General features: G+C 32.3%; 1 protein-coding gene across 5 annotated transcripts; it reads right to left on the minus strand.

Moving 5' to 3' along the window:
• Nucleotides 1-861: 861 nt before the first annotated feature.
• On the minus strand, nt 862-13,796 carry LOC130901665 (mucin-2-like). Of its 5 annotated transcripts, XM_057813193.1 has the most exons (7): nt 13,653-13,774; nt 8,673-8,811; nt 8,164-8,630; nt 8,058-8,087; nt 7,830-7,988; nt 5,612-5,662; nt 862-3,707 (listed from the first exon to the last, which is right to left on the minus strand). In XM_057813193.1, exons 1-7 carry the CDS (start codon nt 13,726-13,728, stop codon nt 1,429-1,431), a joined length of 3,201 nt encoding a protein of 1,066 aa, XP_057669176.1. In that variant the 5' UTR covers nt 13,729-13,774; the 3' UTR covers nt 862-1,428. The 5 variants fall into 5 exon arrangements, with proteins under 5 accessions (XP_057669176.1, XP_057669172.1, XP_057669173.1 ...); XM_057813189.1 differs by having other exon boundaries at nt 8,164-8,811; nt 13,653-13,796; XM_057813190.1 differs by having other exon boundaries at nt 5,612-5,659; nt 8,164-8,811; nt 13,653-13,763.
• Nucleotides 13,797-23,335: the final 9,539 nt, after the last annotated feature.

The raw sequence follows: 23,335 nt of genomic DNA on the forward strand, positions 1-23,335 counted from the left end.
CTTATAGAAAAATGTTTGAGGATTTAAAAGCTACCTAAAATTATTCTGGCAACTATCTTTAAACACTTTGAAGTTTCTTACAACCAACTAAACCTTTCCAGTATCATCTGGAAGTTTCTAAAGCAAGCTGGTGAGTAAAATGAACTTATAGAAAAATGTTTGAGGATTTAAAAGCTACCTAAAATTATTCTGGCATCTTTTAACTATCTTTAAACACTTTGAAGTTTCTTACAACCAACTAAACCTTTCCAGTACCATCTGGAAGTTTCTAAAGCAAGCTGGTGAGTAAAATGAACTTATAGAAAAATGTTTGAGGATTTAAAAGCTACCTAAAATTATTCTGGCAACTATCTTTAAACACTTAGAAGTTTCTTACAACCAACTAAACCTTTCCAGTATCATCTGGAAGTTTCTAAAGCAAGCTGGTGAGTAAAATGAACTTATAGAAAAATGTTTGAGGATTTAAAAACTACCTAAAATTATTCTGACAACTTTCAACTATCTTTAAACACTTAGAAGTGTCTTTAAACAAACTAAACCTTCCCAGTACCATTGGAAGGTTATGAAGTTTGCTTGTAAGTGAAATGAACTTCAAAAAAATATTTGGGGGCTTAAAAGCTGCCTAGAAGCCTGTCTTTAGAATCAATAAAGTGAATTACTATGATAAGCGAAATTTTATAGTGTCTGTATGGTCTTCTGGAAAATGCGTGCCATAATTAGCGTACCAAAAGTAAGTTATGCAACAAACTAGTATGAGTGGCAATATAAATTGCTTGTGCAGACGATTGAGGCCATTCCGAGTCGTCTTTCCAATCAAATGACGGTTTATTTCTTAACTACCATCGTAAATAAAAAATGCTATTTTCCACTTTAATTATTTATTAATCTATTAATAAAAAAGTACAAGTTTGTCTAAAACATTGTAAAATCAAAAATCTGAGGTACGTATTTTGTGGTTGAAGTAAGGAAATAACCTAACCTATATTATAATTTCCGGTGACAGGAAAAACTCTTTGTCATAAGTACATTTTCGTTTTATGAGATTTCCCTGGAATAATCTAGTCGACAAACCGTAAAAAAATTGGTAATTCTTAAAAAATTACACACCTTTAAAACGTGGTGCTTTGGTTTTTCACTTACAGCTCGTAAAGTATTGAAATTTTTGAAGTTTTGAAAAAAATATCCTTGAATAGAAAAAGTAGTTAAAAACTAAAAGTTATGAGAGACTTCCCTGCACCCCTATTTTAAAGGTACATCAAAACGCAATGAACTTTAGTTTAAAAAAGAAGAAAAAGGTTAGAACGTGGATTGACCCTTGATTCAAAGGTTACTATTCCTATTGGAATATATTTCTAGATGAACATTTACCCCTTTAAAAATGTTACTTTTCATTATTTTAATTATTTACATATAATACTTACAACAAGTTTAAAACCCGAAGATTTTCGAAGTAATTCTCCCAAATAAAGATTCTGAACCTTCAAGGAACTTCTCTCCTTCCGAAATAATCCTTTCAGCAGGTAAAGCGGTTAAGGTAACACAAAATTGTTGCGCCTTATGATACACAGGTGTATTATTGACATTAGTACCAGGAATCGGTTGCAAATTCTCATATAATTTAGCAGCAGATGGTATTTTCTTATAGATATAATTTCTCTCGAGTTTTACATCGCCGTAAATAGTCGCAGTCGAAATACAAGGTATACTAACCCTTTTACTCCTACTCGTCTTTTGACAAGGATAATTATTAGCGCAAGATACCGTCGATCTAACGCAAACGGTGTCGTTGTACTTCAAACAAGGCACCGTCAACATCAAATCGGTTAAACACATCACCGCCCCGTCGTTCAAACAAATAGAAGACGTATTTGTAGGACAGAACAAACCGCTATCGCCATCGCAAGCCCTCAAATCGAAAGCTTGAAATTCCAAAAATTTAGGTATAACTTCTTTACCCGAATAATAAGAAATCGGCGTATAATGATCGTACTTTTGGATAGTACCGTCAACGGAAAACCAATAAGCGTTCATGTAATAAATAGTAGGATACGCCATTATACCTAACCTATAAGCCATATAAGCTTCTATGGTTTTATTCCCTGGGTTATAATTATATTTTGGTAGACTTTGGTAACTTTTACTATTTGGTATACCAGTTATTTGTCTTTTATCCGGCGTAGTACTAAGGAATTTAATACCTGGCGTAACTAATATAGCTACACAAAATTCACGCGGTGCAGTGACATTTTGAGTACCGTTTACTACCTCGATAGTACGATAATAAACATTCTCGATGCCGTTACCATAATTTTTAACCATAAAACTAACATTAGCGTAAACTTTAGCCTTAGATATACAAGGTATTTGTACTGGTAAATTTAAAGTTTGATTTGATATACAAACAGGCGATTTTAACTTATCACAGGCAATGGTACTATTTAAATAGTTAGTTTTAGTATAGTTATTAAAAGATGTTGTGGATATATCAGTTACACAAGCTACTGAACCATCGTTTAGACATAAAGAAAGCGTATTCGATGGACAGAACGTTCCACTATCTCCTGCGCAACTCATCATTTGTTCCGCTTTGAATTCCACTTGTTCCGCTAGGAAATTACCTCCGTGGTAATAATGGAAAACGTCGTAATGATCGTACTTTTCTACGTAATTATAATTAGCGTCGTAATTTAGATAATTATAACTAGGTTCTAACAGTTTTTGTAATTTATAACCTAAATAGTATCCTAATATATCTACCCCTGTGATATTTGTTGTATATTGGAATGGTACTTTTGGTTCTATGGTAGTATTAGTTTTAGTTTCGTTTTTAGTTGGTAGTGCTAAAACAGTAACGCAGAAATTTTTAACGGAAGTATCGCCAGCGTCGGTTACGATTATACTATTATTAACATAGTTGACTCCAGCTGCGATACTGGCCGTAGAAACGCACGGTATACTTACAGATGTTGAGGATTTTTGTTTGCATTCCGGTGAGTTGTTACCTTCGCACGGTATAGTACTAGTTACGCAATTAAGTTTTCTAGAATTAGTACTGCACGGTTGTGTCGAAGAAGCGGATACAACGCACATCACGGCTCCGTTGTTGGTACACAAAGGATAGTTACCGGGGGGACATAAATTACTGCTATCGCCAGCGCATGTCACGACGGCGTTAGGTTGTATCGGCGCTTCGGTGGGAATATTATCAGCGTTGTGATAATAATGATGTACTGTGTAATGATCGTATCTCGGTACGTATTCGTGATCTACGTACGTAGTACTATGGTAATAGTAACTAGGTCGATTTATCCTACCTAATTGATAACCTAAGAAGAAACCTAAAGAAGTACTACCGGTATCGTAGGTACTATAATGATAAGTAGTACGATAATGACTGGTACTAAACGGATCGTAGTAATTTGTATTAACAACACTTATTCCTAGAGCTGGCGGACCGTAACTGTAATAATGAGTCGAAGGAATGATCACGTGATGATTCGGGTTGTAATTATTGTTAATTATAGTCACGTGTGTGTTTCCTGATGATCCTGGGGTGTAATAACCAGGTCGTCCGTAGTAATGATTGTTGTTGTTGTTGTTGTTGATTATAGTTGTCGTATGTGATGGTTGTACGGGATTAACTAAATGTTGTACGGGATAATTTGGAGATCGTCCGGAACCAGTAGTAAACGTGCTGTTTCTGTGTACTGCAAATAATCATAAAAATATTAGGAAAAAATAAAAATCTTCTAATATATAAAATTGTCCGATCGAGGTGTTTTTGAACTCCTCCGAAACGGTTTGACCGATTCTCATGAAATTTTGTGTGCATATCGGGTAGATAATCTATTTTTCATCCCCCTAAATGTTAAAGGGTAGTCCACCCTTAACTTTTTTTGTAATTTTTTAGATAAATTTTACACACAACCCCAAATTTTCAACCTTCTACGATCAAACCCTATTTTGTATTTCATAATTATAAACTTCAATGTTTTTAGCAATATTTTTATTTTTTATTATTATATTACGCTGCATTTTTCACCCCTCTACGATCAATCCCTATTTTTCTTTCGCGATTTTTTTAATTTATCCACATATCCGCGAAGGGATTGCAAAATGGCAATTAAATATAATAATTATAGTACGATAAATTCTTATTCATAATAATTTCGTAGCAGTGACTGTTATATGTATCAATTTGATTTTTCTGTGTAACTCTCATTTTAATTTGACTTCAATCATCAAATTCGAGTACAATAATTATTAATTAATAACTGAAAAGACGGTTTTTACTCTCATGTAAATAAAAACGTGTTTTGAGCTCCCGCTAACGACGGCCATTACCGTACCTGTACATATTGTACTTAACATTTTTTGCAAATAGTTTTATTATTGTGAAAAGTAAGTCAAATAATAAGCAAACGAATACAATATTGAGTCACTGTTCATTTTTTATAAGTTATTAACAAAATTTTGGCCTTAACCCAGCTCTTAAGGTAATCAATTATGAGTTTATTTCTATTATTCTACTTAATCTCAGTCAGTTATCGTTTGTTCAGTAAAAAAATACATGAAAATCATAAATCGGCTCCCTAAAATGTTTTACATCATCAAAATCGTAATCCTCTAGCATTTTTTAACATTTATTTAGATTTTAAATAACTAATGATCATAATAAACTTTAGACTTATATTCGGCGGATCAAAATGCACGATAATCATATTTGGTTGAGTTCCAAAAAATTTTTTATATCACCATAACTGACAAATTCCTTTATTTTTCGGTTTTTTCAAGTTTTTTTGAAATTTTAGGAATATACAGGTCGAACTGACCTCGGATTCGGATTCAGCGGGTTAAAATACAAAGGCTTCGAAAGGTCCGGTCAAATGTACGAAGCACTTTTTTTGTTTGCCGGTGTAATTATTATTTGTGTTGGTTGATATAAACAAGATTCAAATGAACCGCGTAATCTTGTATAAACTGCGCACGCGCAGAAATGTTAATTGGAACATGATGATGAAAAAATGAATTTCGAACAAACATCAAATTTGATCGAACAATCAAGAATAAACGATTTAGCAAAAAAATTAAAAAAAATTATTTGTCCCCGCCATTTTAAGAGAACTCGAGAATTTTATTTGAAATATATTTGTTAATTTGATAAATATTAACCTAAATAAAGCTTACATCCATTGTTTATACAGCGCTCATAGTAAGTTAGTTATTTTTATTGAACTAGTAAAATATTTCGTTGATATAATTTATATGACAGAACAACGTTTGATAGACACATCAAAGTAGCCGCCATATTTAACCCAAATTCGACTGAAGTTGACAATGACAACCTGTCACTGTTAAATGTCAATGTCAAACAAACAAAAACGTCTTTTTTGATGATCTCATGGTCTTTTTCGTAAATTTTACGCAACTTATAAAGTTATTATGGTTTTTATCATCACAAACAAAAAAAATGTGACGACCATGACCTCATTAGTCGTGTATCTTGAAAAATTTTATATAATTTCTCAAAAATATCATAGAAATGTACTAGTAGTTTTTCAATTGACTTTACAACCTTTCTTGTAATATTATATTTAATTAGCTTACTTACCCACTGGTGGTTGGTACACTCCTGCATTACCGGGTCTAACTGATGAACCTACTGAAAATTTTTCGTAATTATTACACTCGAAATCGGTTTTTATAGCAATCGAACAATCAAGTATTCTATCTAGTAAATCCAAGATCGAGTCAGACTCGCAAGGTGCCTCCTAGAAGCTCTCTACACTATTCTATGAATGAATTTTTGAATAATTCACTTTATTATCATCTTTCGACTCGCGACTGAAAAACTAACACGAAGCGGAACGAGGGAAGACGAGTGAACACGATTGTACCTTTCCCACTCTAGCAGTACCGTTCTCTCTTAAACTCGTTTAAATACGTCAAAATTCTGATGAATAATTTAAAACTAATAATCTAGATATTTTAATAATAATGCATCTAATTGTTCTTGATGTTTCTTCTATTTTAAAATTAGTTTTTTCAATAATTTTTGTAAGATGAAATTTGACGTTTTAGCTTTTCTCTAACTCTTTATCAAAATATGATATTGACACTGACAATTTGCGTATTTTTATACAGGGTGTCCTACGACGAGTTAAAACTATCTGTATATGGCAAAATACTTATTGTTAAATCATGAAAAATTCTACGATTGACTTTTCAGATACGATCTTTTTATCTAAAATATTTTAAAAGATGGCCGACCTAAGGCTCTACCGGAAGTTGACTGTAACTTTGTTATTTCAAATAAAACCCCTGTATATTAATACATTTTTGAAATCTACGTAAAATTTTAGTATATTTTTGTATAAAAAGTTTTTTCGAAAAATATATACTTTTTGAGTTATTAATTTTTTTGTAAAAAAATTGACAGTTGCAGACCCTTATAAATTATTTTTGTACGAAAATACCCTTAAAGATATAAAAATAGTTTCTGTTCGATTGCTTTTAGCAAAGTCAGACGTATTTGAATTTATGTTGAACAATTTTTCATTTTATACAGGGTGTGTATAAAAAGTGTTCAAATTTTAACTTTATAAATATCAAATTTCTTTATTTTTTTTAAATAGAACCACCCGGTTTTTTCTATTTTAATACATTCAGGGGTGAAAAATAAGGCAAATTCATGTATATTTTCCTAAATCTAAACCTTACCGTTATCCAGATATCAAAAGTTTTCTGTAAATTTTTAGAGATGCAGGTGTGGATTAAATTTTATTTTGACCCGTTGATACAAGCACTAAGAAATAAAAAAATATATTTTTTTATCTTGTTAAGGTCAAAACAAAGATCAAATCAAATTGCATTCACTAATCCTATAGTCGTTTCCGAGATATTTGAAGTTATTAATTAGTATTGTATTTTTTAACAAGTTTTAATGTATACTTTTAGTGGCTTTGAAATAAATGACACTTATTTAACTGTCATTAGTCAATTGTCAATAATTTCGAAAATCGTTAAAATTTTGTACCCCTGAATCCATTAAAAAAGAAAAAACCAGGTGGTTTTATTCCAAAAAATAAAGAAATTTGAAATTTATGATGTTAAACTTTAAACATTTTTTATACGCACCCTGTATAAAATGAAAAATTTTCCAACATAGATTCAAATACGACTGACCTTACTTAAAGCACTCGAATAGAAACCATTTTCATATATTTAAGGGAATTTTCGTAAAAAAATAATTTATAAGGGTCTGCAACGGGGAAATTTTTTCCAAAAAAATTAATAATTAAAAAAGTATACATTTTTCGGAAAAAGTATTTAGACAATAGTATACTAAAATTTTACGTAGATTTCAAAAATGTATTAATATATAGGATGTTTCATTCAAAATAACAAAGTTACAGTCGACTTCTGGTAGAACCCAAAATCGGCCATTTCCGAAAATATTTTAGTTCAGAAGATTATATCCAAAAAACCCAAACGTAGAAATTTTCATAATTTTACTATAAGTATTTTGCCATATACAGGTAGTTTCAACTCGCCGTGGGTTCACCTACATAATGAACAACAAAATAAGAATAAAATTAAAATAGAAAATGTTCTAATAAGAAAAATTAAAACGCAAATTGTCAGTGTCAATATCAAATTTTGATAAAAACTTCGTCGCAACGTCAAATTTCATCTTTCTTTAAAAAATTATTAAAAAAACTAGTTTTAAAACGGAAGAAACCTAAAATGAATATATTAAAAAGTCCAAAAAACAAGAAATTAAAGAAATTTATTTGAATAATTATACATGGGTATCAAAAAGTTCTTACCAGGTTTGTAGTTTGATGTATTATAAACGGGTCCTTGATAAAAAGGTTTGGTTGTATTGTACGTAGGGCGTATCCCTTGATTTATGGGTCTACTTGAATTATATTTTGGTTGATAATTGGGTTTACTCGTCGTATATACAGGTCTAGGTGTTTGACCAACTAAAAAAATATATAAAAAAAAAATTAAATATCATTATAATCAAGTTGTACTTAATAAAAGATACTCACAGTTATTTTGATTGGAATTTGTATAATTATCTGAAATAAAAAAACATATTTATCATTATAAACTCAATTAAAATAATGTATCTCAATCATTATATTTCATACTCACTTCTACCGCTTCCTAGTGAGGTCATCTTCGTCGTATGTATCCCTAGAGGTCTTCCATTGTTATTATTATAAGATGGGGTTGTATGGAAATTAGAACCGTTGAAATGATGAGAAGGCGTCGACGAGTAGAAGGTTGCTTTAGTGGTAGGTGTTAAAAAAGGATTATAAGGTGGTTGCTTAGTGACTCCCAAGCCAGAAGAATGATTTGTTCTACTAGTACTCGTCCAGAAGGGATTGTACGGAGGTTGCTTGGTCGTGGAAGAAAAGAATGGATTATAAGGCGGCTGTTTACTAGTTATTTTAGAAGAATTGTAGTGTGGATTATATGGCGGTTGTCTAGTAGGTGTAGTTCTCCTAGTAGGCATTGTAGTAACAGGATGGTACCTAGTAGTTCTTCTAGTAGGCATTGTAGTAACAGGATGGTACCTAGTAGTTCTCCTAGTAGGCATTGTAGTAACAGGATGGTACCTAGTAGTTCTTCTAGTAGGCATTGTAGTTACAGGGTAATACCTAGTAGTTCTTCTAGTAGGTCGTGGGGTGGTTCGATAACCCGAGTTTCGGGTACCGTATGACGTAGAACTACGGGATCCCGATGAGCTAGATCCTCGAGAACTCGAACTGCGGGAGCCAGATGAACGAGAGGAAGAAACTGAAATATAAATAATTCACTGAAACTTTATAAAATTCGATAATATCGAAAAATCGTCAATTTATGACTATTTAATCGAAGGGCATTATGCAGGGCCGCACTATTATATTATAAAGTTCAAGTCATGTGACCAATTCATAACCATGAAGTCGTTCAAAGGTTTCGGAAAGCAGATTTCCATCTTCAAAACCGTACAGTGCAAAATCTATTGTTTGTAAATTATAAGCAAGCTTATGATACAATAGAGAAGACAACGTTGGACGAGGCCTTAGAATTTTTAGATGTCTGACTCTGGATGGAACTGAGATCGAAGTATTGTCTGAAAATTAGCGGCTATCAGAAAGTTTTTAAGGAAAAAAGAGGCTGAAGCGGGTGGATCCATTTTACTCCTTAACCTCACAATGGAAGTAATCATATAATCGATTGGAGAAAGAATCGAAAAGATTCGGTTTCTAGGTGAATGGCGGGAAGTTTAAATATATGGAAATACAACGTCAATGGATGAATCGTGGAAAAAAAACAGACTTTTTAAGACGGAAAACGAGGAATATAATTTTAAATAAGTGATAACGGATGATAAAACGGAAAAGATAGCGTGGAAGTGAACAATAAGTCATAAAGATAGAAAACTGAAAAATATACGGGGTGTCCCAGTTGAATTTATCTGTATATGGCAAAATACTTATGGTAAGTAAGTAACAATCCTGAAAATTTATACGTTTGGGTGTTAGGATACGTTTTTTTTGATCTAAAATAATTTCAAAGATTCGGTTCTACCGGAAGTCGACTGTAACTTTGTTATTTTGTATGAAACACCCTGTATATTAATACATTTTTTAGATCTACGTAAAATTTTAGTATACTATTGTCCAAGAACTTTTTTCGAAAAATGCATATTTTTTGAGTTATTAATTTTTTTGTAAAAAATTTAAACCTTGCAGACCCTTATAAATTATTTTTTTACGAGGATACCCTTAAAGATATGAAAATGGTTTCTATTCGGTTATTTTTAACAAGGTCAGACGTATTTGAATTTATGTTTAAAAATATTTCATTTTATACAGGGTGTGTATAAAAAGTGTTCTAAGTTTAACTGCATAAATATCAAATTTCTTTATTTTTTGGAATAGAAACACCCGGTTTTTCCTATTTTAATGCATTCAGGGTTGAAATGAATTAATTTGTCTTATTTTTTAACCTTGAATTTATTAAAATATAAAAAACCGGGTGGTTCTATTTAAAAAAATGAAAAAAATTGATATTTATGAAGTTGAATTTTGAACACTTTTTATACACACCCTGTATAAAATGAAAAATTTTCCAACATACATTCAAATACGTTTAACCTTGCTTAAAGTAACCGAACAGAAACCATTTTCATATCTTTAAGGGTATCATCGTAAAAAAATAATTTATAAGGGTCTGCAACGGTGAAATTTTTTACAAAAAAATTAATAACTCAAAAATTATGCATTTTTCGAAAAAAGTTCCTAGACAACAGTATACTAAAATTTTACGTAGATTTCAAAAATGTATTAATATACAAGGTGTTCAAACTTATAGTCGACTTTCGGTAGAACCGGATCTTTGAAAATATTTTAGTTAAGAACATCGTATCCGATAAACCAAACGTAGAAATTTTCACTATTTTACCATAAGTATTTTGTCATATACAGATAGTTTTTAACTGGTGGGACACCCTGAATAACGACGTGATAGGGACGCGTAGCACAAAAAGAGAAATAGAGAATTAGAAGACGAAGAGGCAGGACAAAAAAGGAATGGATAGAAGAAATAATATCAGATTTGATAAGAGGAGAACAGAAACGGATGGAGGGGTATGATCAAGTTAATTTCGTCATGAAAATCGCCCTATTTGCTTCTGAATATAAACGAAGAAATTAGAATACATCAATTTTTTCATTTTTTATAAACTATATCTAACTTCCGCCTCTACGATTTTAGTTTTCGTTGCCTTTTAGGTTAGGTTAGGTTTAGGCCAGGTGACTTACGAAAAAAAAGGCTTTTGGTGACAAAATTGATAGTAGAAGAAAAAACACCGCCATCGTGTTTTAAGGGTTAAATAAAAGTTATGTGTATAAAATTCAACATTTTTTGTCTACGCGTTATTTTTTTAAACAATAAAAACACCAAAAAATCGGTACAAATTTTGTTTTTTCAAGACTCGTCTATAAGCAACATTGTAGAGAATTGAAAAATCTACAAAATAAGATTTTATAAATTGAATTTCGATATTTTGTTGCTTAGATAATTCAACCGAAAGAAGAAAATTTTTAATTTTTTCAATTATTTATAATTTGTTTAATTTTGAATATAAACGTTTCTTATCCACTGAAAACCGAGATCTCGATGTATTTAATAAATGCTCTAAAGATTAGCCCCGTGGCCCCAATAGGCCCTTTTTTGTCAAAGGATAATTTTTACCACCGGATGGTCCTATCATCATTTGGAAAGTCGCGTTGGAAAGAACAAGAGTTGAACTAAATACATATCCCCCATCTTAGATTTTTAAATATTTTTTTTGATCTCAAAAAAGTGTTCAAAAAATGTTAAAAAAAAGTTATAAAAAATATATTGTTTATTAAACATTTTATAAAAATATCGTAATACCAAATGTCATATTCGGAAAGCCGACAATTTAATTTGGGGTAATGTTGGACATTTTCTTTTTAAATTCACTGCGGCTTTGTTTTTCAATATTAGGGAATGTTTTTTGCGTCATTTTGTAGGGGAAGCTCGAAATTTTTATTAATAAAAGTTTCAATAATCTTTTATTGAAAATGCGCATTTGGTGGCAGTATAAGTGACACTGTTTTTTTCCGCTGCTCCGGCGCGCTCAAAAATGCTCAAATTTACAGAGCGCTGAAAAATATTAATTATCTCCGTAACTATTGGGCCGATTTTGATCTTTTACTTAATTTTATGGGGAAATATTTCGTATTTACTGCCTTACTTGAATGCATTTATAGATTCCATACAAAAAAATTCAAAAATACTCCTTTTTTGTATGTTGTTTATAAAAAGATTTTTATTTGTACCCTAATACAGTGAAACAATCATTTTTCAGCTTGAATACTACGTGTAGCATAAATGAATAATTATTTTCAATTATTAAATAATTTTTTTGGACACTTTTTGAAGTCAAAACAAATAAAAAAACTGAGTCCTTTTAAAAAAGCCTCCTATGGTTTAATTGCCATTTTGCGAAAACTATTGGGGCCGCAGGGCCCATCTTTAGAGCATTGATTAAATACATCGAGATCTCGGTTTTCATTAAATAAGAAACCTTTATATTCAAAATTGAACAAATTATAAATAATTGAAAAAATTAAAAATTTTTTCCTTTCCGTTAAATTATCTAAGCAACAAATTATCGAAATTCAATTTATAAAATTTTATTTTGTAGATTTTTCAATTCTCTACAATACTGCCTATAGACGAGTCTTGAAAAAACAAAATTTGTACCGATTTTTTGGTGTTTTTATTATTTAAAAATATAACGCATAGACAAAAAATGAATTTTATACACATAACTTTTATTTAACCCCTAAAACACGATGGCGGTGTTTTTTCTTCTACTATTAATTTCGTAAATGCCCTGCACTATTAAAAACCTTGTCCTCCTTCAGTAGCTAGTGGTTCACAAATAGCCGCCGTTTTCACTTACACATACCAAGTTTGAATAATTCATAATTACATAGATTTAAGATAAAACTTTATTTTTAACTGTTTTTTTTTCCAAATAGACAAATATATACGAATGTAAAAAACGATTTCTTATATTTTTATTATTTCAAAATTGTGTATTTGGTTATTCAGAATTAATCAGGATTGACCCGGCGTAAAGTTATCTCATTTGCGTAAATAAGTCTACCAATTTATCTAAATTTATCTTATGTTGTTTTTCAATGTACCAATTCAAATACAACCGATTCTTAATATTATAGTTTCTTTCGAAAACTACAGAAATTCGAAAAGACATCAGATAAAAACTTAGACTTTTATCTATGCTACGAGAGCGGTTCAAATATGTACCGCTACAAAAAATTTTATCATTAAGTTACAGAGCTGAAAATCCTTACGATTTTTCTAGATTTATAGACTAAATAAATAATAATCCCATAGCGTCAAATCGGGGGTATAAAGAAGGTGATCCAATACCCAATAAGAATATTCTTATAGCTACAGGAGACGCACGCAAAATTCTTAGCGTGTGAATTTATGCTCCAGAAGTTTTGGTACCTATCTAGCTGAAAATTTGCTACCTATTATGATGCCTTTTTCTTCAGTAATACATCGCGTCAGACGTTGACGACATTCTTTTCGTTCATTGCTATAAGTACACTAAAAAACGAGGTTACGTAGCCTCGGCTCAAAAATTCCGATTCATATTCGAACGACCCTCGTACTAGTGGCAACAATCTAATGAAATCGATGGAAACAACAAGAAAAACGGATTTTTCAAGAAACTTTGAGATTAAGTTTACATAAATGTACGTGACTCGCATTGGAGTAAATCGAAGATTTCAGAGGAAAATGTTTTCACTTTGAAAATGTTTTTCTAAACATCCGAACATTAGCAGATATCGGTAAATCGTTAAAAAGTTGATATTAGTCAACCAAGGGCATAAAATTTTAATTAAAAACGATACTAATCATAGATAATCATAACTTGATGAGAAAAATGTAGTTTCGTAATCTTCATAACAACATTTTTTTAATTGGAAAGTTTCTGAAGGAAAATATGGTTTAATATTATTAATATAATACTAGAAAGTAAAATATATGTTAATATTATAAAAAATAGTTTGAATACTTACAAAAACCGCAGTCAATTAGATCGACATCTATTATTAAAACTATTAGAAACACACAGCAAATCCATTTCAACAACATCTTCACAACAATCTCTGAAAGAAAATGACTGGTGCGTTAATCTTCATATATTTCTGTGTTTAAAGTAGATAAAGTATAATTATTTGTTTATAAATTGATTGATAATAATTTGAGTGAATACATAATGATTAGTATACGAGGTGCAATTATAAATTACCGTTAAGCGAATGCTTCCGGAACTTCAGACGCTATTACAAAAAAAAAGAAAACGTTGAACAGAAACAAATAGAATTTAGGTGTTTGGACACACAAATCGAAGGAAACTTGTTAATAATAACTTATAACAGGCATAAATGAGTTTCAGAAAAAAATCTGGGAATGAAAAAAATTTCAAAAGGAATTCAGATACACGTATATAAAACAATAATTGTATATAGAAAATTGTGTAAAAGACAATTGTCCTTCTAAGACTTTCTTATCATCTTCACCCTCCCAGTTTTCACATGTTCAAACCAGTCCAGTTGTCTATCAATCTTATCCTTCATTATTATGTTTACATTTCCAAGATCCCAATCCTAGATCTTCCAACTTGTCTTCACAACAAATCCATTTCTGTAGTAACTTCTTTTCAGCACCTTCCCCTCTTTTTGATTTCTTCACCTTCCTAATTCCCACACATTCAAACCAGAACCGTTGATTCTTTAATATTTTTCATTACGTTTTGGTTTCAAAGATCCCAATCCTAGATATCTTCCCACTTGTTTTCACCAGAAATTCAATTCTGTAGCAATATCTTTTCTGCTTTCTTCTTGATTTCTTCAATCATTCCTCTCCTACAGCTTGTCCTTCCAAGATTTTCTTATCTTCTTTACTCTCCTAGTTTCCACATGTTTAAACCAGACCAGTTGCTTTTCTTTAATATCTCCCAATACGTTTTGGTTACAAAGATCCCAATCCTAGAGATTTTCCCACTTGTTTTCACCAGAAATTCAATTCTGTAGCAATATCTTTTCTGCTTTCTTCTTGATTTCTTCAATCATTCCTCTCCTACAGCTTGTCCTTCCAAGATTTTGTTATCTTCTTCACCCTCCTAGTTTCCACATGTTTAAACCAGACCAGTTGCTTTTCTTTAATATCTTCCATTACGTTTTGGATTCAAAGATCCCAGTCCTAGATATCTTCCCACTTGTTTTCACCAGAAATTCAATTCTGTAGCAATATCTTTTCTGCTTTCTTCTTGATTTCTTCAATCATTCCTCTCCTACAGCTTGTCCTTCCAAGATTTTGTTATCTTCTTCACCCTCCTAGTTTCCACATGTTTAAACCAGACCAGTTGCTTTTCTTTAATATCTTCCATTACGTTTTGGATTCAAAGATCCCAGTCCTAGATATCTTCCCACTTGTTTTCACCAGAAATTCAATTCTGTAGCAATATCTTTTCTGCAACTTCCTTTCTTCTTGATTTCTTCAATCATTCCGCTCATACAGCTTGTCCTTCCAAGATTTTCTTATCTTCTTCACCCTCCTAGTTTCCACATGTTTAAACCAGACCAGTTGCTTTTCTTTAATATCTTCCATTACGTTTTGGTTTCAAAGATCCCAATCCTAGATATCTTCCCACTTGTTTTCACCAGAAATTCAATTCTGTAGCAATATCTTTTCTGCAACTTCCTTTCTTCTTGATTTCTTCAATCATTCCGCTCACAGCTTGTCCTTCCAAGATTTTCTTATCTTCTTCACCCTCCTAGTTCCCACTTGTTTAAACCAGACCAGTTGCTTGTCTTTAATATTTTCCATTACGTTTTGGATTCAAAGATCCCAGTCCTAGATATCTTCCCACTTGTTTTCACCAGAAATTCATTTCTGTAGCAATATCTTTTCTGCAACTTCCTTTCTTCTTGATTTCTTCAATCATTCCGCTCATACAGCTTGTCCTTCCAAGATTTTCTTATCTTCTTCACCCTCCTAGTTCCCACTTGTTTAAACCAGACCAGTTGCTTTTCTTTAATATCTTCCATTACGTTTTGGATTCAAAGATCCCAATCCTAGATATCTTCCCACTTGTTTTCACCAGAAATTCATTTCTGTAGCAATATCTTTTCTGCAACTTCCTTTCTTCTTGATTTCTTCAATCATTCCGCTCATACAGCTTGTTCTTCCAAGATTTTCTTATCTTCTTCACCCTCCTAGTTTCCACATGTTTAAACCAGACCAGTTGCTTTTCTTTAATATCTTCCATTACGTTTTGGTTTCAAAGATCCCAATCCTAGATATCTTCCCACTTGTTTTCACCAGAAATTCATTTCTGTAGCAATATATTTTCTGCAACTTCCTTTCTTCTTGATTTCTTCAATCATTCCGCTCACAGCTTGTCCTTCCAAGATTTTCTTATCTTCTTCACCCTCCTAGTTCCCACTTGTTTAAACCAGACCAGTTGCTTGTCTTTAATATTTTCCATTACGTTTTGGATTCAAAGATCCCAGTCCTAGATATCTTCCCACTTGTTTTCACCAGAAATTCATTTCTGTAGCAATATCTTTTCTGCAACTTCCTTTCTTCTTGATTTCTTCAATCATTCCGCTCATACAGCTTGTCCTTCCAAGATTTTCTTATCTTCTTCACCCTCCTAGTTCCCACTTGTTTAAACCAGACCAGTTGCTTTTCTTTAATATCTTCCATTACGTTTTGGTTTCAAAGATCCCAATCCTAGATATCTTCCCACTTGTTTTCACCAGAAATTCAATTCTGTAGCAATATCTTTTCTGCAACTTCCTTTCTTCTTGATTTCTTCAATCATTCCTCTCCTACAGCTTGTCCTTCCAAGATTTTCTTATCTTCTTCACCCTCCTAGTTTCCACATGTTTAAACCAGACCAGTTGCTTTTCTTTAATATCTTCCATTACGTTTTGGTTTCAAAGATCCCAATCCTAGATATTTTTCCACTTGTTTTCACCAGAAATTCAATTCTGTAGCAATATCTTTTCTGTAACTTCCTTTCTTCTTGATTTCTTCAATCATTCCGCTCATACAGCTTGTCCTTCCAAGATTTTCTTATCTTCTTCACCCTCCTAGTTCCCACTTGTTTAAACCAGACCAGTTGCTTGTCTTTAATATTTTCCATTACGTTTTGGATTCAAAGATCCCAGTCCTAGATATCTTCCCACTTGTTTTCACCAGAAAGTCATTTCTGTAGCAATATCTTTTCTGCAACTTCCTTTCTTCTTGATTTCTTCAATCATTCCGCTCATACAGCTTGTCCTTCCAAGATTTTCTTATCTTCTTTACTCTCCTAGTTTCCACATGTTTAAACCAGACCAGTTGCTTTTCTTTAATATCTTCCATTACGTTTTGGTTTCAAAGATCCCAATCCTAGATATCTTCCCACTTGTTTTCACCAGAAATTCATTTCTGTACCTTTTTTCTATTCTTGATTTCTCCAATCATTCCGCTCATACAGCCTGTCCTCTTAAGTTTTCTCCATCTTCTTCACCGTCCTAATTCCCATATGTCCAAATCAAACCAGTTGTTTATCAGCTGCAGCTGTTTTGTGTCCTCAAAACGTATAAAAAAATCAGTTTTATATTGATAAATTATCATTTTCACTTTTACTAAACTTTAGAATACTAAAACACTGTGGGCATTACCTTATTGGCGACAATTTCTGCTTTCTTGGAAACAGGTTTATTTATTTTCGGGGTATGCTCAAGTTCCAGCTACAGTGAAAATGCATTTGTGTACGTTTATGTTTCTGTTGCTTTTGATCAGCATTAAGGAGTCGCGGCACCAAATTATCTCGTGCAACAGAGTACTTTTTACATAATTTTTTCTCGGTTTCTCTAATTGCCCATCCACGTGAAAAATAATGTTTATTATGGTTTCTTTTCATCGAAGAAAACTATATCAGTTTCAAAACTAATCAGATTTATGTAAAATTTCGACAGATACATCAGAACAAGCAAATATCAAATCGCAATCTTATTATGTGTATTAATTTTGAAAAAGCGGTTATCTAGTATCACAAAAAGACATCCTTCACATTGAAATCCACCAAATCAAACGATTTCTTTTTCAAGCGGCATAAATTTAGATGAAAATAATCCGTATTTCCAGTTGTATATTTTTCTTTGTTACTTCACATAAACAAAAATCTTGACAGTTGGTATTTTCTCTATTGCTAGTCGCAATACGACCTGCATCGGGAAAACGCGATTATTTCACACAAAAAAAAAATAGACGGAAAAGTTTTGAACTATGAAAACGTTTCCGCAACGTTTTATGTTTTCTTAAGCGTGATTATGAAAAAGAAATTTAAAATGTTTGGATTCTGGAAACAAAGTAAGTTTTGTTTTCGTTTATTCAACTATACAATTTTTGAATCTACGGAATTTTGTTTATTTTTCAAATAAATTCAACTCTAGTGATCAACCAAATCGTTCTTATACAATGAAAAAATAACAATAATAATAATATTTTTAATAAAATCAATGAATCTGTCCTTTAGTGAGATACAGAAGGTTAAATGTTCAAGATTTATGTTAATAGTTATTTAATGATTAGAAAATTGAGAAAAAACTGATGTCTTTTAACCCCAAACGGTTATTTAGGACGCCATTCTTATATTAAAGGCATAACACGTGATCCGAAATGTCGCTGATGCATGAAATCGCATGTTTTTTACGGAGTGAGGCCACGGCTACACTGATTTGTCTACAGACGCGTTAGACATCGCATTCAAAAGAATAGGTTTCAGATTAAAAAGCTGCCTTGCAGGTCTTCGCAGGTCGTAAGGCATCATTTAAACTCTGATACCCAATATTTTACTGTTGATATCGAAGGAGCAATTTCACCTACAGTAGAATCTAGTTCAGCTTTTACGAGGGGGTACCCAAAAGTAACAGGAATAGCATTGCCATGGGTGAAGCTTTTGTAGTACTGATTTCTGCCGCCTGCCTAGCGCAACTCGTCGCCAGTTCAGTGCCGCGCGGGCCGTTGGCCAGCCACGTTCTGTTCGTCACTAGTGACCGTTTTTGCTAGTGCTGTTTCACTGCTGCTTCGTTTTTTTATGATGGCAATTTTAAGGGAACAACGTGCCGTGGTGAAATTTTGTTTTCTACTCGGTAAAAACGCTGCTGAAACTGTTTTAATGTTGAAAACTGCTTACAAAGACGAAGCTATGGGGAAAACTCTGGTGTATGAGTGGTTTTCTCGATTTAAAAATGGCGACATGTCGATTGATGACAAACCTCGCTCTGGACGTCCATCAACTACTCGAATCGATGAAAATGTTGAAAGAATTCGAGAGCTTGTGCTGCTCAGACCGTCGACAGACTATTGATCAACTGTCTGAAATCATTGGAATATCTTGGAGCTGGGTTCGGCAAACAGTTAACTGGTTCTTCCACCATGACAACGCACCTGCACACTCTGCCACCTCTGTTAGCCAGTTTTTGGTTAAAAATAACATGGTTCCGCTGCCCCACGCACCTTACTCGCCTGATCTGGCTCCGTGTGACTTTTTCTTGTTTCCACGCTTGAAAAGGGGCATGAAAGGACGGCGATTTGAAAACATTGGAGACATCAAGAAAATAACGAGACAGGAACTTGCAGCCATCTTTAAAGATGAGTTCAAACTTTGTTTCGGACAGTGGAAACAACGCTGGAACAAGTGTATTACTTCTAGTGGGGAGTATTTTGAAGGGGATAAGGTTGTTTTGTAAATATTTGTAAATATATAGCATTTAAAAAATAATTCCGGTTATATTTGGGTATCCCCTCGTATATTGATTGGACTAACGCCTTTTAAATAAAAATATTGTATCATAAGTGTACAAATTCACTGAAAACGGTCTTTATTGATGGCTGCCAAACAAATATTGAACAACATGGCGTTTTCAAACTGTATAGATTTGATATTTGGTATTTATAAAGCAAATACCGCCATCTCTAGGTCAGGCCTGGGACCATAATCGTGAATTACAATTTTTGTTAATATTTACTTGATTTTAACGGTAAAAAATGCGTTGAAAGTACGTAGTTTGTTTTTTGTTGTAAGTATTTAAACTTACAATTTAATGTGTGTGTCAAATTGAGGCCTTACCGACATTACTTATAAAACTCCCTTTGTAGTATAATAATCAGTATTACGATATGACATATTTTTACGTTTATTTTACATATAAACTCATAGTATATCTTTTTTTATATATATTATAGTTTAATATCGATTTTTTCTTTATGAATCTGTTTATTTATTTAAATTTCCATGAATATTAACAGCACAAAATCCATCTAATATTTTTTATTGAACATTGCGATTTATGAATCGAAAATAAACTCGGTTTTCAATGATATCAATATATATATATATTATTTTTCTTTTATAATTTTTCGTTTCCGCTATAAAAGTTTATTTATACTCACACCAACTGTGTTTTAATTACCAAGAATCCGTACGGAAAAAAAGTAATTGTGTTTATTACATTTCGACGTTTTTTTGCAAGAAAAATTAATGCAGGATTGATGGATTAATAGATGGACTGATGGATGATTTCCTTTACACCTGCGAAATATTGGAATGCGCTCACAATTCCACGAATACAGGGCGGACCAGCAAAAAAACTGATTCCACCAATTTGAAGGCCCACAAAGATATTTTGTAACGTTAAAATTTTCTTTGCTCAAAATTCTTTGCCGTGAAAACAATCTTACAAGAAATTCTAGCTCTCAAATCATAATTTTTTGAAAAACAAGTAATTTAAATAATAGTGAAGTGAAGTATCGAAATTAAGAGGTTAGTAGAAGCGACAGAATATGACAAGCATACAGGCGGCACTCAGTATGTAAGAATAATCCTGGGAGTAACAAAAATAAACAAAATACGAAATGAAAATAAAAGAAAACGTTAAACCGGTATCAAAAAGAGTTGATACCATAAAAAGAAATGGTACAGCCGCTTGAAAGAATGAGCGATAGGTGTAAAAAGTTTGTGAATGATGAAAACACCAGAAAGACCTCAGAAGAAGACAATCAAAGAGTTATCGGATACACACACAAAATAACAATATTTAACGATGGAACGATATTTATATTACTATGAATTTGTTATAAAAAGTGACTTAAAACTAGACACAACCATTTATTTTTTGTATATTATTCAATTAATTGAAAATACAATCCAGTTCCAATATTTTTTTGTTTGGAACAAACAAACATTTCTTGTAATAGTCTCCAGAAGCTACTTCTGGAATTTAGCATAACTATTTTTTGTATGTCCCGTATAAAATATTTTTTCATGTCGCGCCGCCGCAACGTCATAAGCATATTTTTTCTATGACCTCCGTTTTTTATTCGATACAACCCTCTATAAGGCCTTCGCTGCTTATATACCTACATCTCGTCGAAACTTGTATCGAGCCATTACGTTGTAGTTGGTGAGGTTGGCGAATCGCTTGATTTCCAACACAGAGATCGGAGATACGATACGATATTTTCATTTAACAAGCTACTTTCTCTTAATTCAAAGGAGAGTTACTGACAAACTCACAATCCCACATACAGGTGGTTCTAATTCCAAATATAAATCGAAATTTTTGAATAAACACGCGTGGCATTTAGAGAGAGTACCTCCGACGTGGTATTGCAGAACTTCACACGCTGGGAAGTTTGCTTGCGTCTCCTACAGAGGAAGGATAAAATGTGAAACCTGCCTCCTTATCGTCCCGATTTGTCGCCATGCGACTATTATTTACCTGGTTCATTTAAAGCGGCACTTGGAAAACTGCGATTTGAAAACAATGCAGAGGAAGAAGCCTTCGTACGCGAACGGTGACGTCGCAAGCTGTGGTTCGGAATGATAGTAAAAAATTATCACTGGATTGATCAAAATTTTGATTTTGAAGATGCCTAGTACGAAACTTAAGAAGTTAGCTTCAAACTGATCAGCTCCAAATTAGATGACTCACATCAGAATTCTTTCTATGCTTCAACGATGTTGGTGTAGGTCTTTTTAGCTAAAAAACATGTCTTGGACTAAATTTGGTAATCTGTGTATCTGTATCGTGTAAAAAGCTTCTATTTTAACTACTGGATGATGTGAAGGGCAATCACATCCTCGATCTTATACAAACACCACTTCGAGCTATACCGAACGAAGATTGAAGTAGAATTTTAGGTTATGTTGAAGATAACAGTAACTGGGCTAAATTCAAAGCATTTTCTTAAACATAGATAAAGACAAAACCCTAAATCTTGAGTAGAGATGTTTCTGTGGCGGAATTAGTGTCTGTATTACGAAATTGATAGATATATCTATCGTAAACAGTGGAAATAATAAGAAAAAATGATTTCTAAAACTATCGACGTCATAGTAAAGATCAATTTGATCCGCAATATCCAATTTATATTTAATATAAATAGTTCCATTAAAAACAAGTCATTATATAAATTAATTGATGTAAAACGATGATTTAGAGGATGAGAATCTATTAATTTATCGCCCTATTTAATAATAGGGTGTTTATGAACATTTAACAAACAACACCTTCCCATTTTGCCGATTCATTCCCCTCGTTTCGCCGCGTTACTCAATTTTGACGACTAAACAGAATTTGGTTCTGAAGCTGGACAATATTGCGTCCGATATTATATGGATTAACATGAAGATTTTTGAGATTTTATCATCAATATTTGGATGACTTGATTCATTCAAATATTGTAGACAGAGAATTCTTAATTACAAGATGTATAGTTTGCGTTAAATATAAATAGAGCAAAAAAAGTTACTGAAGAACAAATATATTGTATAATAATCCTCATCCTGATAGAAAACTGCAGACTTGTATTTTGGTATAACGTATAACATTTTAATCTATGATGAACCTGCTTTTAAGTTAAATGATGAGGTTAATCGACAAAAGTATTCGTACTGGATATTTAATCATAATCAAGGACAAGAAAAAGTGAAATTTCGAGCAGGAATTATAATAAATCGAGTAATATTACAGGTGGTGAAGAAACTATTGAAGCAAAATTTTGTATGTAATGATTTTAAACCTAAATCAGCAATTTTTAATTCGCCAAATTCTTCTCTACAACATACATTTACTATTAATTATTGATACGTGTTGGAAATTGAAGAAAAACAGTCCTGCTTGGGCTTTGAACTCATTCGAAGGGTATTTAAAGGTTTTGATGGAAATAAAAACATTTTTACGCAAAAAACGCAGCTTCATTCGGAAAAATGTCGTCAGTAAAATTAACTATTACTTTTATGACGTCATTTCTCTTGTCGTATGATTTTATTTTCGCTTGTACGATGATTGTCCCAGAAGTAATTGTCCCAACAAAGAAAATTTTGGGAAAAAATACGTTTCTTTTTCAACGTTATCTTCTACTAGTTCCACATACATTCCTCCCAGTAATAAGTTCGATACCATTTGACCAACGAGTTATTTGTTCAAGTCTGGGAACAGAAAATAATCCGCGGGGGCTAAATCTGGTAAATGATGTATCAATTCAAACTTTAATTCATCAATTTTGGCTATTGCATTAAAGGATGTGTGAGCTGGTGCATTGTGCTAGATTTTTAATTGATACCCGCTGTTGATAGTCGAGGAAAATTATCCCACGAACATACCAAAACACCGTTCGTTGTCATAACCTTGCTTGC

This window comes from Diorhabda carinulata, chromosome X (genome assembly GCF_026250575.1).
Source record: "Diorhabda carinulata isolate Delta chromosome X, icDioCari1.1, whole genome shotgun sequence".
Lineage (NCBI taxonomy): Eukaryota > Metazoa > Arthropoda > Insecta > Coleoptera > Chrysomelidae > Diorhabda > Diorhabda carinulata.

Excerpts from the sequence above, each read along its gene's own strand:
- LOC130901665 (XM_057813189.1), bottom strand. The coding sequence starts at position 13,728 with ATGTTGTTGAAATGGATTTGCTGTGTGTTTCTAATAGTTTTAATAATA. Across the intron at positions 8,812-13,652 it reads TCTAATTGACTGCGGTTTTT|TTTCTTCCTCTCGTTCATCT; the intron begins GTAAGTATTCAA and ends TTTATATTTCAG. Across the intron at positions 3,708-5,611 it reads AGTGTACCAACCACCAGTGG|TACACAGAAACAGCACGTTT; the intron begins GTAAGTAAGCTA and ends GATTATTTGCAG.